The sequence below is a fragment of the Lepisma saccharinum genome, chromosome 17 (assembly GCF_977018435.1).
Source record: "Lepisma saccharinum chromosome 17, izLepSacc3.1, whole genome shotgun sequence".
In the NCBI taxonomy this organism is placed as follows: domain Eukaryota; kingdom Metazoa; phylum Arthropoda; class Insecta; order Zygentoma; family Lepismatidae; genus Lepisma; species Lepisma saccharinum.
In genome coordinates, this window is record NC_139245.1 from 39,827,475 (window position 1) to 39,844,297 (window position 16,823).

Consider the following 16,823-nt stretch of genomic DNA (forward strand, 5'->3'; position numbering starts at 1 on the left):
ACCTTTTCCAGAAACAAAAGCCTCATCAAAAGAAGATTAAGACCTGTGCTTGGTGTTTAACAAGACCACTACACTTCTTCAATGCTGGTGAAACCATCACAGCAAAGAAATACTGCAAGAAAGTCAACAATATGTACCAGGAACTGCAACCTTTTTGGGGAAAAAAAAAGCAAAAAAAGCTCAAACTTCAAAGACCACATGTCTTTGATATGACTCAGCAGAAACTGAACAAATTGGGCTTCAAAATTACCTCACTGAGATTACTCACCAGACCTCTGTCTGACCGATCACCACTTTTTCAAGCATTCTGACAACTCCCTGCAAGAGAAAGTTTTCAACATCCAAGAAGCGACTCAAAATAACATCCAATAATTCATCCATTCTAGAACTCCAGAATCCTATGCCATCAAAATAAAACAACTTGTTTCTTGTTGGTAAAAATGGTAGATTCGAATGGTTCTTATTCTGATTAAAAAATGTTATTCTAAAGGTAATGGTTAAATAAAACAACACAATTACGTTTGCACCAATGTGATATTAATTTCAAATTTCCACTGGCAGTGTTCTGTAATATGATAAGATAGGGTTGCGATGGCAGTTGAGATTAACAATGGCAAGTGCTTTCTTTCAATTCTTGTTATTTTACATTACATATCTATCTTCCGAGTTAATTGCAACAATGAAGATGAGCTGATGAAGTGGATGGTGGAACAAACAGATACACCCATTCCTTATCCAGGGTTCCACCCAGGATCTCTGGCTTTGCAGCGTATTACAATAACCACTACCTTCACAGAGGCATGCAGCAACTGTTGTCTTATCATCTACTAAATGTTTATTATTACTTCTTTCATGCCAAGACATGCGTATGTATGTATTTAATCAATTTACTACTTCAATAGTTTCATCTCACACATGTTGTGGACATTTCATTTTATTTAATCTCTTAAAAACACTTTCTTTAACATAGACATCTTTAGCAGAAAAAGCTGCGGTAGCTCAGTTGTTACATGTGAGACACCTGTGTTCGATCCCAGCGGGAAAAACCAGGATTTTTTCCCATCTGTTCAAGCAGCTTTGGTGCCCACCTGGCATCGTATAAAGTGGGTACCCGTAAGAATCTCTGGAGGGGGGAGGGTAAGGTAGCCAGGGCCATGGTGCCGATCACATCACCCCCACCTTTGGCCGTTATCAAGAAAGTGTGGGGCCCAAACTCCACACCCCCTATATGCCTTCACGGTGTGGTGTAAAGCACAGGGGAGCACTTTACTTCTTTTCTTTTTTTACTCAACACCAACTAATTTTTCAATCCGATAGAAAATGGCACTTTAGTCAATGGATCTAACCATTGTGTGTGTCCCTTCATCGATTTCATCTGGTCATCATCACTTGTAGTCAATGCTATGATTAGCCAAACATGGCAAAAATACAATCTGAGGTAAGAAAATACACATAAAAACAGTGTTTTGCCCAAGGGGGGTTGGTGGGAGTCATATCCCTTAGGCCCATTATTCCTAAATAAATTAATGTCAAAGGCAGGAAAAGAAGGCAAATGACTACTAAAAAAGTACATGTACCTCCACCCCCCCCCACTGTATAAAAATAAAGTAGTGTGTTTTCTTTAAGAGTGATAGAACTTTCAATAGGGATAGCTGTCATTTGTTTTGTTTTGATGAGATGTTATTTTGTCATTTCAGATCAGTGAGCATTGGCAAATGATCATGGAAAGACTGACGCCGCAACAACATTTACAAATTGTGGAAATATATTTCCAAAATCAATGTTCTGTTCGCCAAACGTATAGAGCACTTCGGAAATATCGGTCCTGTCAGTGAATTGGCCTCCAAGATCATGTGACCTAACGCCACTGGATTATTTTCTTTTGGGATATGCAAAGTCTCTGGTTTATGCTGATAAACCAGCAACAATTGACGCTTTGGAAGCCAACATAACTCGTGTTATTAACGACATACGTCCCCAATTACTTGAAAAAGTGGTTAAAAATTGGACTGATCGAATCCGGTTCATCACAGCTAGTCGTGGTGGACATATGCCGGAAATTATTTTCAAAAACCAAATGTCAGAAAGTTATCTTTCAAATAAAAACACAATTGGCTTCAAACTTAATTGTTTATGTGTTTTATTTCAATTCAAAGTTCTATCACTCTAAAAAAAACACCCTATACCTTGGAAGTAACAACGAAGCACAAAATATCTATAGGGAAAATTAACTTGTAAAAATAATTTCTAGACTGGGAAATTTGTTCTGTTCCTATAATACATGCACTAATTCTCATTGAATATGAATACTCATTATTTATTATATTAATCATTAATCAATAAATAGAATTTACTTGACCCTAAAATTAACTGTCACGTGAAGAGTTATTGGGTGACATGAAATACATCTCAGATATGAGGTATATGAGCAAACAAAATGCAAAAACAACGCCCGTAGAATGGTGGCTAGCTCAGCGAGAAGTAAGATTGCATCTGCCGGCATTTAGACCCACAGCTGAATTGCCACTGGATGCATCAGTGCTTCATTATGCAAATAGCTGGTGTCCAGTTTGCATGTGTTTGTAAAGTGTTAAGCTATTAGTGTTAAGCTATTAACAAGTGTTTTACATTGTTTTCCTCTAGGTTACATACTAATGGTGCTTTTCTGCAGTCTAATAATGCCATGCTATCTGTACAATTTTTAACAACGCATTTTCATTTTTATGCACAACTCGTAAGTCATTACGAATTCTTGTAGGGAAGTTAAAATACGTTTTGCAGCAGAATTCCCAGATGTTCCTGTTTCACACACACAGAGTCTTTGGATACTTGTGAACAAATTCAGGTAATCAGGGTCTGTTCTTGATAAGAAGCAAAGGGTAAAATGGTGTGTGCTTAATGAGGAGAAATGTTGAAGTACAATCAAAAATCCCTCCGGCACCTTGCACAAGAGACAGATATTTTCATGATGTTTGTGAGGCGAGCTACCAAGCTTTCAAACCTGAAACCACTAGATGAATTGAAATAAAATATCAGGAGGGAAATTGAAGCTATTTTGGAAGAGGAACCGATACGTGTTAGTGAACATTTCCTTTAAAAATGCCATAAATGTGTGGATGCACGAGCACATCATTTCCAACACCTCATGTAAGAAGGTACGTGCTTATTCTAATTGTAACTGTCAATGTAATTGTATGAGCTTCTTTCATTACATAGCTAGCAGCTCCAGTTATGCGGATATTGTATCCTGTCTGCCAGCAGATCTCACTTTCTGCCACGTTAGCCACCGTTCCATGGCCGACTCAATCAAAAAAGATACAAGGTATTATGTTGTAGGGTGACAAAAGATTTCTACACATGCACACACACACACACAAACATTACAAACTAATTTCGCAAAAAAATGAAATACAAATGAGCAAATTAATGAAATGCCTAGAACTTTGATTCTGCTGATTCGCAATTACACCAAGGATACTTCAACCCAACAAAACCCTTCACCCACCTCAAAAGAAAATGATAACTAGCATTCACGTTTCAAGAAACTGAAAACATGGAAAGAAAAATACATCCGAATTATATAATGTGCTGCAAATAGCAAATTTATAAATGATCTTGATGAAAACTGCATATAATTTAATTGAAATGCTTTTGTTACCTGTGTTTCACATCTTCTTGTATTTCTCGATTCTGTGTTGTATTGTATTTAACCCTGAAACTGTGCTTGCTGGTACAACTGATTGGGTGAAGCAAGGAGGCACATTTCTTGCATAGCTTGGGGTTCATAGTTCTGGATGTAGTAATGGGTGAAAGTTGTGTTGTCACAGACTTGAGGTTAGGCTACATAATATTGTACCTCCCATACATTCATTCAAAACCAAGAACAATCTTTTACATGAGTCTGAGAGAGTCTATCGGGGTTTTTCATTAAAAAAAAAAAAAAAATCCGTTTTTTCCAGCCCAAATTATTTGGGTAATTAATACACATGAACAGGCATGTATGAAATTATCTGCTGCAACTGTTGAGTTTTAGTTGTTTGGCAAAACAGTGCAAACAGGAAAACTGCTCAAGCAGTGAAGAAAATACACTGAAAAGAATCGTGGATACTAATAGAGCAATACTAATTCCATTTGAGGATGAAGTGAGTACCTGATTTGGATATATTAACTAGCGTTGTTGGATAATGACGACAAAGACTTGACATATCAAGTCGAAAGAAAAGGTGAAATACGACGTGTTAAGAACATTAGACACAATATACACTTCTGGCAAGATTATGAAGTTTAATAAATGCAATTAATATTATAGATCACATTAACAAGGGTTCACATTCTAAAAGTGCAAAATTTTAGAATTTCTTGAGAATAATTTGTTTTTTAATTTTATTATTGCATTTAAACCATATGATTTTATCGTAAATTTATACTCATTCATGATAAATGCGGTAAACGCGGTTTAAAATTACTTTCGTGACATTTAGAAATTTTGCACTTCCGCATTGCACAATTTAATGGTTAAATCCTATTAATTTCAAAGATCCACTGTCTTCATTCACAAAAACGTTCAGCGTCTGAAGTGGAGATGGTACCGCATCTCATTCACTAAAGGGTACGGCGTCTGAAGCGGAGATGGTACTGCATCACTGCTTTGTTTCTTCCCAGGTGGCAGTAGATGCAATTTCTCCCATTCGGTGATATGCTGGCAAGCGTATCCTGGTTTGCGTCGTCTGCTTCCTGTTGTCAGGTGGCACTGCCGGGTGGTGGTTGGGGGGCTGGGCTGTACTGTTTGGCATGGTGCGGTTCCTGTTGCCCACGTGGCTGGAGGTGGGTCAAGTATGTGCACTGTATCATTTCTTTTCCTGGTTGGGGATCTTTTTGAGGATGGGGTGCCAAGTTGGGTGTGCATGTCCATTGTCCAGGTTCAGTGCTGGTTTCTGTTGGATGATAGCATGGGATGCTTTGACAGTGTTTTCTATGACAGAGCCGGTTGCGTGAAGAATGGATATGGAGGAGATGGTGTGGTTAGTGGAGTGGAGGTGTTGAGAAAGGCCTGATTTTGATGTGTCTTTTTTGGCATCTTTTACGTGTTCATTAATCCGTTCTTGGACAGTACAGATGGTTCTGCCAATGTAGGTGCTGTGGCATTGGCATGTGGCCTTGTAGATGCCAGGGGATGCAAGTTTGAGTAGGTGGTATCTCTTGAAATTGGGTAGTGCTCTTCCGATTTGGGATATAGGTTTGTGTGCCACTCGGATATTGAAGGGTTTGAGGGCCTTGGCAAATTTCCCAGATGTGGTGGGGTGATATGGAAAAGCGATCCATTTGGGTTTGGGATTTGGATTACCCAATTTCAAGAGATACCACCTACTCAAACTTGCATCCCCTGGCATCTACAAGGCCACATGCCAATGCCACAGCACCTACATTGGCAGAACCATCTGTACTGTCCAAGAACGGGTTAATGAACACGTAAAAGATGACAAAAAAGACACACCAAAATCAGGCCTTTCTCAACACCTCCACTTCACTAACCACACCATCTCCTCCATATCCATACTTCACCCAACTGGCTCTGTCATAGAAAACACTGTCAAAGAAACCCATGCTATCATCCAACAGAAACCAGCACTGAACCTGAACAATGGACAGGCACACCCGACTTGGCACCCCATCCACAAAAAGATCCCCGACCAGAAAAAGAAAAGATGCAGTGCAAATACTCGACCCCCCCCCCCCCTTACAGCCACGAGGGGGACAGGAACTGCACCACGCCGAACAGCATGGTCAAGCTCCCAACCATCACCCAGCAGCACCACCTGACAACAGGAAGCAGACGACGCAAACCAGGATATGCATGCCAGCGCTGCCAAAAGGGGAGAAATTGCAACTACTGCCACCCGGGAAAAAACAAAGCAGTGACGTGGTACCATCTCCGCTTCAGATGCCGTACCCTTTTGTGAATGAAGACAGTGGATCTTCGAAATTAATAGGATTTAACCATTAAATTATGCAAAGTGGAAGTGCGAAATTTCTAAATTTCATGTCAGAAAATTTATACTGTTTTACAGAATACACCCGTATGCATAACCACACATACATAAGCAAAAACTATGGTGAAACATACAACTCTAATTGTCATGTTTTAATACATCCGGTTCATTCATCTTCTAGCACTGGCTTCTTTTCCACAAAAAAAGTCCAAAGAATATAAAAACACAAAACACCTTTTCACAAACATACAGCACAGGCAGTTCTTGGAAACCAAATTAACATATTGACGTATTCTTTGTGAAAAATGACGGAACATAATTGCATAATGTCTCAGATCAAATCATATCCATAATGCATAAATAGGTATTACATTTTGACTGAATAAATGTTTCCATATATTGTCACCTTATTTTGAAAGGTGGGTCCAGACCCATGGACTGACACTGTTAATGTTTCAAAAATGTACAAACATGTGTTAAATTTTTAAAATGTTGTGTAAAGGTTTATAAAATGTTAGAACTTGAATTCTAGGCCTAGACAGATGTGCTACATTTACACAAACTGTGTAGTTACGGACACGAGTGGATTGTATTGATCACATAGGAAATTGGAATTGTTACAACCCAGAAGTGTCTGTAACTGTACATGCAAGAGCAAACAGTGGAACTTCAATTATACAGAGAAGTCACAAAAAAAATTATCTGAGAACCTAAAATTAGGTTCCCAAGGTTACGTTAGGTTAGGCAGGGTGTCTACAATTTTGAAAAAAATATAAAAAATCCTAAAAACAAAATTCCCAGACTTTTCCAGGTTTTCCAGACCAAGTCATAAAGGCAAGCTTTTAGAAGATGCAAAATAATCTAACACAGTTATTTTTATTGGTTTTTATTTTATTTCGTTCCGGTTTACCAGAACTTTTTCAAGCTACACTAAGATATACACATTCAATAACACAACCTCACATGGCTAGTCACTCTGTAAAAAAAAGTTCTGGAAAACCAGAACGAAACGTCGCAGATAAAATAAAAACCACTAAAAATAACTGTATTAGATTATTTTGTATCTATAAAAAGTGGTTATGCAAATCTTTAAGAAGAACATAGCTTTTAGAATATTCACTTAATTGATTGATTGATTGATTTGGTGTTATAAGTCCATTTTATGCACAGTAAGGCTAATCGGGACTGGACCTACAGTTAAAGTGGCATTTGAACCACTATGTGCCTCCACCGGGTATCAAACAATATTAACTCAATATGTTGAAGTAATAAAAAGGGAAACTGAACAGAAACTGACCGACATCAAGGGTGAGTTTTTACGTAATACTTGTCATATAAAAAGGATTTCTTTTTCATAAAAAATATCACAATTATACAAGGTGCATTCAATAAATAACCGGAAAAGTAGTATAAAAAATCTCAAATACGACCGTGATTGTTATATGTTTGTTATTTTGTGAAGGCTATCTATAAGCTATTCATAGCAAGGGTTGGCACGCATGGCTCGCACACAGGATGCTGGGAAACAGTTACATAAGTGGAGCAGCGAAGTGTCATGAGATTTTTGTTGAGTGAAAGTGTGAAACCGTTATATGATAGAAATTCATTGCCACATAAGTCAGTACGGTGACAACTTTATGAGTCTATCACAAGCGTATGAGTGGGCTGAGAAGTTTAAACAGGGGATAACAAATGTTGAAGATTCTCCACGTTCAGGTCACTCTGTCACTGCAGTCACAGAAAGCAACACTGCTCAAGTGGAGGACTTGATACGGGAGAACTAGTGTATTACTGTCAGTGAAATTGCTTCCCAGATGGAAATAAGTGTACGATCAGCCCACCATATCAGTCATGACATACTGAAAAACTGACACTAGCCATTCTACAAAGATGATGTGGTCTGGGGTCCACTGGTGTGCTTTTGCTCCATGACAATACGAGACACACACTGCCAGTGTAACATTGTCTACCATCGAGGACCTAAAGTTTGAGTGCTTACCCCAACATCCACATTCACAGGATCTCGCACCTTCAGATTTCCACACCTTTCGCCCACTGAAAGATGGACTAACTGGATCGATGTTCCGAATGACAACGAAGACCAGTCAGTGGTGCATGAGTGGTTACGCATGCATCCAAAAGAATTGTTTTACTGTGGAATCAGTGCCCTTATTAAGCGCTGGCGTAGGTGCATTGAACTAGGGAGCGCTTGGTGCTTGGAATAAATATTTGTTACATGATATATATTGAACGAGCCTTGTAGCAAAAATAATACATAATTATCATAAAATTTAGTAATAAATCCTAATATCAACCAAACGACCATATCAACCAAACGACCCAAAAAATTCCAAGGAAGTGGAAAATGGCAATAGAGTCATTCCATGCCAAATCAACACAGATATGTGCAATTTTTAACCTGACCATTTCAGATTTTCATGAAATTTGGGGAGTTGAAACTATGCATAGAACTTAGTAACTATGAAAATTTTTAGTCTCGTGCATCTTGTAATTGTTAAATTATTCAAGGTCAAAGTTTCCAGAAATTGCCTTTTTTGAGCCCGCTTAGCTATACTAAATGTGCTGTAACTCCGCCCCTATTTCGCCTAGGAAGCTCAAACAAAGCTTATTGTACAGGGAATTGAGCAAGCTTTCCAGTGATATATAACAAGCCTACCTTTGGATAAAAATATAATTTTGTCACGTGACCTTGACTTTTGACCTTGAATATCTCAAAACATGTCATCAACAAAAATCGTGAAAAAAATATATTTGGTCCCTCATACCATACTCTAAAACATACCAAAAAATCATTCTGGGACTGCAATGGGATCAGAAGATACAAAATAATATGTGTAACTATGTGACTGATAAAAGCCCCATTACATGAACTATGAAGAATCAAATGTCCCTTAACACCCCCTACAAAATGTCAAGGAGTTATCCTGGGTATAATTGGTCATAAAAGAAATAGGTTAGGCACAGGGAGATCCCTAGCCATGTGTGTCAAGCGCAGATCCGGCATATTGTTGACCGCCATATTGAATTCAATGCAAAAATTTCAAAGGAAAGGGGGTTATGTGATATATCAAATCAGGCTAGAATTTCACGAGAAATGAAGTGACGAAGGATTTTCCAACATATATTTAACCAGCAAAAATTTATTACTGCATGCTTGTAACCATTTTCTCCTTTTCGAGGTGTTAAAAACAAAGCATTGGAATGCTTCTAACGTGTTAGGAACTCATCGAGATCACGCTGACATCTTGGGAGAGAAAGAAGTATACGCACCATTGCATATGATTTTAATCAGCTACATTCACCAAATAGTTGAATAGTGAAGAATATTGGGAAAAGTATCTCAAACAATGACGTGACACTTCCTTTGGAATGAAAAATTCTTCAGTGACGGGGCAATTTTTTATGTTCACGGTGAAGTTAATAAAAATAATATGCAATACCTGTGATTTGTTCAGTCGAATGGTTGTTGCTGGTAAGCTAATTATGTGGTATAATGTATGGCGAACGGAAATGGTTGGTCCATATTCAACAACGGAACCTTAAATGGTGAGGGCTTCTTGGATTTGTTAAGTGAACAGTTTTTTTCACCCTTGCTTACGGGATATGGCACTTTTCGAGAGTTTTGAAACAGGACAGAGTGTGACCACACTATGTAGACATTTTCGCAATTTCTTCATGGTAATTTTCTAGGTAGATTGATGGGCACACTGGGATCTATTAGGAGGCCTGCACATTCCCCAGATCTAACATCTTAGGAGGACTTTTACCTTCAGAAACATTTGAACAGAATGGTGCATGCACTAAAAGTCCCTGATATTGACCATCTGAGAGAACGCATAGTTGCTGCTTGCGATGTTGTTGCACATGCTACATTACCAAATGTTCTATGCGAGTGTGAGAGACGTCAACGAGTGTGCTCACAGGAACATTGACAACATTATAATGTGCATATATCGTAAGTGAAAGATACTGTATGTGTATAACTTTTTGCTGGCGTAAGATACGTTGGAAAATCCTTCGTCACTTCATTTCTCGTGAAATTCTAGCCTCATTGATATATCACATAACCCCCTTTCCTTTGAAATGTTTGCGTTGAATTCAATATGGCGTCAACAATATGCCGGACCTGCGCTTGACACACACGGATAGAAATCTCCCTGTGCCTAACCTATTTCTTTTATGACCAATTATACCCAGGATAACTCCTTTACATTTTGTAGGGGGTGTTAAGGGACATTTGATTCTTCATAGTTCATGTAATGGGGCTTTTATCAGTCACATAGTTACACATATTACTTTGTATCCACTGATCCCTTTGCAGTCCCAGAATTATTTTTTGGTATGTTTTAGAGTATGGTATGAGGGACCAAATATATTTCTTTCACGATTTTTGGTGATGACATGTTTTGAGATATTCAAGGTCAAAAGTCAAGGTCACGTGACAAAATTATATTTTTATCCAAAGGTAGGCTTGTTATATATCACTGGAAAGCTTGTTCAATTCCCTGTACAATAAGCTTTATTTGAGCTTCCTAGGCTAAATAGGGGCGGAGTTACAGCAGATTTAGTATAGCTAAGCGGGCTCAAAAAGGGCAATTTATGCTAAATTTGACCTTGGATAATTTAACAATTACAAGACACACAAAACTAAAAATTTTCATAGTTACTAAGTTCCATGCATAGTTTCAATTCCCCAAATTTCATGAAAATCGGAGATGGTCAGGTCAAAGGCTGTGTTGATTTCACATGGAATGACTCAATAGCTACTTACTGTAGTAGATTTTTAACTGAAAATAGTTCAAAACAGGACTACTTTTCCTAGAGTAATTAACATAACAATTTCTACTGTTATTACCGGTAACACTCAATATACCAAACTGAAGAATAGTTTGCCCACAATACTTTAAAAATTTCTAGCTTGTTCTTCTTTTCTTTAAGAAACCCTATTTTAGTGCACTTGATTTTTCCAGATACATAGTAAATTTCCATGAATTTTCAAGAAAAAGTACATTCCCTGACTTTTACAGAATTTCCAGGTTTCCCTAACATCCTGTTAAGTTAGGTTAGGTTTGCTGGATAACAAAATAAAGCTTTCAGGACATGTGTAGTGGATTAAAACTTCAGAATTACAGTTAAGGTAAACAATATATTGTCTAATTAAGTTCACTGCACAAAATTAGAAGGAACAAAAACGATCCAGAAATTTTAAACACAAAAGAATTAAGACAAAACAAGCATCCAACAAACTTGCAGAATTCAACACATAAAGTAAACAAACAAAAAAAAGAATATGGCTGACTTACCTGTACTACAATATTAATGGCACGGAAAGTGCAGGTCACTATCAAGAAAGGAATGACTATTTTCCACAGGATCAAGGCTGACATTGTAAATGGTGAGAATACTGTGAGAAAACATCGGACCCAGCTAGGGTCGAATGTATTGATGCTTGCAATATTTCCAGTGCCAAAAAATGACAGGATTATAAAAAATAGCTACAAAATGTTAAGGAAAATTCACTCAATCTGGAAGGAAAAACATCTTTCTTAAATGAATGGTGGGCATATGATGTTCCACATTTCCACACTGCAATTAGTTTTGTGCTTAATTTCAAAGGACCACTGCATTCATTAACCCTAGAACGGACAGGCTGGGTCGGTAATATTTCTCTGAATCCCCGATAAAAGTTTTCAACATACTGTACTGTCCCTCTCAGTATTTTCGGTCTACATTCTGTAGGTCTCGCTGGTTGTATCATCGAGACTGCTATTGCCATCAGCCATTCTGCTACACGTGTTGAAACTCTGTCCAGGTCTCGGAGACCCAGCCTGTCCACCCACGTAAGTTGTTTTTTTTTTTTGTGAGTTTTGCGAAAACGACATTGTTCTCAGCCCATTTGTTTCATACGTTTTATTAGTTATATTTTGAAAACATTCTGGGCAGTAATTGGTGTATACAAGATAAGTTTTCTCCACAATGGCATGTCACCTAACAGAAGAAGAAATTGATTAACTTTTGGAGAGTCTGCTGGTGAAAAAAAAAGTAACCTAAGCAGACGGGTTGGGTCTCACAGACCCAAAATGAAATTTTCGGTTGAGAGGTTCTAAAAAACTTTATTTTATTAAAACATATATTCTAAAACAATATTATGCTCTATAGTATACATTTGCAGTACTAAAACTGAAATATTTTTTTATAACCTATGAACCGAATATTTCACTTTGGGTTTGAGAGACCCAACCTGTCTGCTTACGTTACTTTCTTCACCCGTTTGTTCTAGAGTTAATCAATATTACAGTATCCGAGATGGACGCACTACCATCTCCATCCCAGATGCTGTAAACTTTGTTAATGAAGGTGGTAGTCCTTCAAAATTATTTGGAAAACCAATTAATTCTATTTGCAAAGTGACAACTAATTGTAGTCACCTGGTTACATACATTAATTAAGCAAGTTAATAAATCATACATATTCTTCAAAGGAACATTTGTATGTAATCTTGTATCAGATTGGTAGTTTTTCATTATCAACAAACATTTAATTTTTGTCCATCCCCATAGTACAAACTGTAGCTAGTATTAATAAAAGTGCTAATATTTACGTAAGAGTTTCTTACTAAGAGTGCTTAAAGGATACAAAAAAATAAGCTCTCCGAAGATCTTCACCATTTAGAGACCTCTGGGAAAAATCAACAGATGATGATACATCGAATGAGAAGTCGCATATCTAGAAAACAAGAGAAAAAAAATTAAACCTCAGCCATGATGACAGAATAAAATTATTCCATTATTCTCCAAAAATGTACTTAATTGTTAATTATGCAAATTACAATAGCATACCAATATGTAATATTAAAACCCTGTTTACCATAACAATCATGAATGACAATAGCATTCATCAGCAAAGGCTTGTATTTTTAATATTTTTCCACTGTACCTCATGATATATATTTACAATTTTTTCCCATCTTTTTTAAAAGTAGTTTTTATAAGTTTGTTGTATCACAGACAATCTGAAAACATTTATATTTATATTGGGGCTTCCACGAAAAGTGGTCCTACTCCATGTTAATAACAAAATGACTTAACATGGAAATTATTATTGTTTATAATTACATTAATATTTGTGAATGCACATAATTTACACATTTCACCAATGAAAGTTACTAGCATCTGCAGCCTATACACATCGCAGACAAATGATGTCAAAATTTGCTACATTTTTAAAGTGTCACACACGTAACGCACTTTTGCTAATGCTTTTCATGCCTTCAGCCTATGCCATCATTGTTAGAAGACCACAACGTAGTTTATAATTCTATGAAACCAGTTTATTATGAATATTTTAATTCAATCTCATGTGTGTGTAAAATGTCACACATGTAATGCTGGAATGCCCCTATTGCATATCAGGTGTATTTGGGAAGTAAGTACTATTTGGGAATTAAAGTATTACATGTGTGACATTTGGACATAAAATGCACAGTTCTAGACATGTGGTTGTAGAGAAATATTCACAATATATTCATAATAGAGTACTTTGTGGTGTCTGCTAAGAAATAAAAGAAAAAAAAAACTTGAGTATGATGAGTGATGACATAGCCTGAATGCACGAAAAGCATTAACGAAAATGTTACGTGTGTGATGCCATAAAACTTTGGTAAAGTTTAACTTAATTTGTCAGTGAAGCATATAGGCTACAGATGCTAATCATTTTAGTTGGTGAAATATGCAAAATTAGATGCATTCACAAACATTTAAACCTTAAAAAAAAGGTAAAGGTAAAGTGTTCCCCTGTGCTTAGCACCACGCCATGAAGGCGTATAGGGGGTGTGGGGGTAACGCCCCACACTTTCTTGATCTGGTCGTGAGTGGGGTGATGTTATCAGCATCATGCCTCTGACCGCCTTTACCCCCCAGGTACCCATATTATTCGACGCTGGGTGGGCGCCGGGGCCGCTTCCAACGTTAGAAAAGTTCCCGGATTTGAACTGGCCGGGGATCGAACCCGGGACCTTTAGCATGGTAGTCAGACGCGTTACCGACTGAGCCACCGCGACCTTAATGCAATTAAAAAACAACAATAATTTCATGATTAATTAATTTTGTTATTTACATAGTTTTCCACAGTTTCTAGCTGTACTGAAGTATTTTTCTTAAAGGAAATGTGATTGTGGTGCTACAGTAGGTAGGGTATCTGTATGCCAAATGGAAGTTCAATTCTTAGTTTAGGTGATCCCAGATATAACATTTTCTGAACATATCCTTACATACAATGACTCTGGGTTTCATCCAGCCTCTAATTAAAGGAGGTACCAATCATTAAGAGTATTGGTATCGACTCAGCTATAGTCATAACCAAGCTTTTCAGTGAACATATTCACAACTTACTTTCAAAATGCACCAAAATATTTCTGCCAAATCTAAAGTTAAATGAGGATCAAATTCTCAGAACATGCAAGTACAAATACCCACTTACCTTGACAGATGATGACACTGTATGGTATTCCAGATATAACCAGCAAAACATGGTAATAGTGAGTGCCACAAGAAACAACCCTTCATGACTAACAGACAGCAACAGAAATGATGCTGCAAGGGACACTGTAACATTTAACAGCCTTGTTAGTATCCAATGAGACCCAAACATGGGAAGTAATATCGAGCAACCTGCAAAAGAAAATAAATTCCTAATAATTAAGTTAAATAGCCTTTAAACATGTTATATAATGTAACATATATATGAAAATATCATAACCATAATATTAAAATACATATTTTGAAAAAAAAAAAAGTATTCTGGGGATATCAACCAGGTGATTTCTTGATAAGACATCCGAGCTTTAGAGAGCTAATATCACTCTCATCTGTTTGAGATCACCTGGTTGATGTCCGAGAAAACCTCTTCATGAGTCGCCGCCATAAAAGATTCAAGAATTAAATCAGAAAAACTCTACATTCTGAATTATCTGAAATATTTTCATTTTTATCTTGTGTCATTATTAGGTGCATGAATAAAATTACAAATATCTTCTTAGCACATGGTTATCAACACACCAAACTTTCAGTATTACTTTTCTTTTGTTCTTCTTCTTTTCCCACTTTTCCTTTCTTTTATATTAACCCTTAAAGGACGGGCCGTGACATGGGTGTCACAGCAGGTATTTCCCTTAAGAATGGTACGGTGTCACAAGCAGCTTTTTCTCGTAGTATATTACTCTTTTTAACATACTGTAACTTGCATAATGATTCGAGATACATGTTTTGAGTTCTGCATGAGTCTAGAGGTATATAATTATCAATTACTAAACTTTAATTTCATTGTTATTATTTGGGGGCAGGGGAGGGGGGGGGATGTCCAAAAAATTGTGATTTTTTTTTTTTTGCAATTTATTTTCATTGGTGTTTGAAAACACACTTTTGGCAATAGAGGTACAACCTTCCGACATTCCTGGTGCCAAAAGCACAGGTGGCAAGCACATCCTGGCATAGCTTGCATGGGGGTCAGATTAATTTCAAATTCCGTGTAAAAAAATAGTTACTTTCCCTTTCTTCTTCTTCAAACTGACTATAGAAAATTTATTTTTTTCCATCAGGATTATAGCCCAAAGTACACTGAACAAAACGAGGTATCATTTGTACCTCTAACGTTCTTAGTTCCAAAAATATAAAATTTCATTTAGAAGCATGCAGAATTTCCCGCTGAAAACATGCTCGACGTTAGTGCAAATACCTGGAAAATCAGCTTCGGTTTCTAGGGGTTAAGAGCAGCAGTGTTCCAATTGGTAAGGTATCCGACTGCCATGTGGGAGACTTGGGTTCAATTCCCAGGGTGGGCGATTTGAGATGTAATTTTTCCAGCAATGCCTATACACAGAGCACCTCTGGAGTTTACCCACTACTAAAAAGTCGGTACCTGGGTGGGATAAAGACAGCCAGAGCATGATGTTGATCACATCACCTCCCCCTGCCCCTATGTACCTTCATAGAATGTTGCAATGTGCAAAGGATAGCTTAACAGGCTTTACTTCTTTAATTTCCTTTTTACTAACTTAGGAATATAATGAGGGAAAAGCCAGAATGGCAGATAAACCAAATATGTAAGGTAGGAGACAGTAAAAACTTACCAGAAACGGATACAGTACCTTGATATTTCGTAGCCTTGCCATATGTTCACCGTAGAAGTACAGAATAATGAAGATGGCATTGGTACAGCAGTGTAGCTGCACCAGTACCCCAATGCACAGACACCTCCTCCAGCAGGCGATGGGAAAGGGCCCACATATCGGGCATGCATGCCACTATAACCCCCCTCCCACCGATTTAACCTAGCCACCCAGTACTAGCCCCCCCTTTTTTGCCATACTGAATTTCACCCACCACCAAATATGCAGTAAACACTGGCAAAAGTATTTTCTCGTCAATGCCTGTTATGTATCACTTCTTTCTGCCTACACTGCCATACCGATGCCATCCTCATTATTCTGTGCTTCTACTGCGAGCATGTAGCGAGAGCGCAAAATATCGAGCTACTATTTCTGTTTGTGGTAAGTTTTCACTGTCTCCTACCTTGCATATTTTTTATTAACTTGATATTTATCCTCATTCTTGTCTATATTTGTTATTGTCTTATGTTGATCAGATGTAAACAACTTCATATGCACTTTAAGGAGCACAGCACAAACTAGTACTAGGTATTCTCCGAGATGACATCTAAAACTAAATTAAATGCACCGTATTTATGCGTGTATAATGCGCACCCTGGTTTTTGATAGGGAAAAGTGACAAATAATTATATCTCATATACAATGCA

General features: G+C 37.4%; 1 protein-coding gene across 3 annotated transcripts in view; it reads right to left on the minus strand.

Annotated features, from left to right (window-relative positions):
• PIG-N (Phosphatidylinositol glycan anchor biosynthesis class N) overlaps positions 1–16,823 on the minus strand; it is a 107,606-nt gene that overhangs the window by 24,919 nt on the left and 65,864 nt on the right. For all 3 annotated transcript variants that reach the window (XM_083139327.1, XM_083139326.1, XM_083139325.1), the window contains exons 12-14: positions 14,490–14,680; positions 12,648–12,737; positions 11,315–11,506 (exon numbers count right to left, since the gene is read on the minus strand). In XM_083139327.1, the coding sequence (XP_082995453.1) occupies positions 11,315–11,506; positions 12,648–12,737; positions 14,490–14,680 (473 nt within the window). The remainder of the gene's footprint in view (positions 1–11,314; positions 11,507–12,647; positions 12,738–14,489; positions 14,681–16,823) is intronic.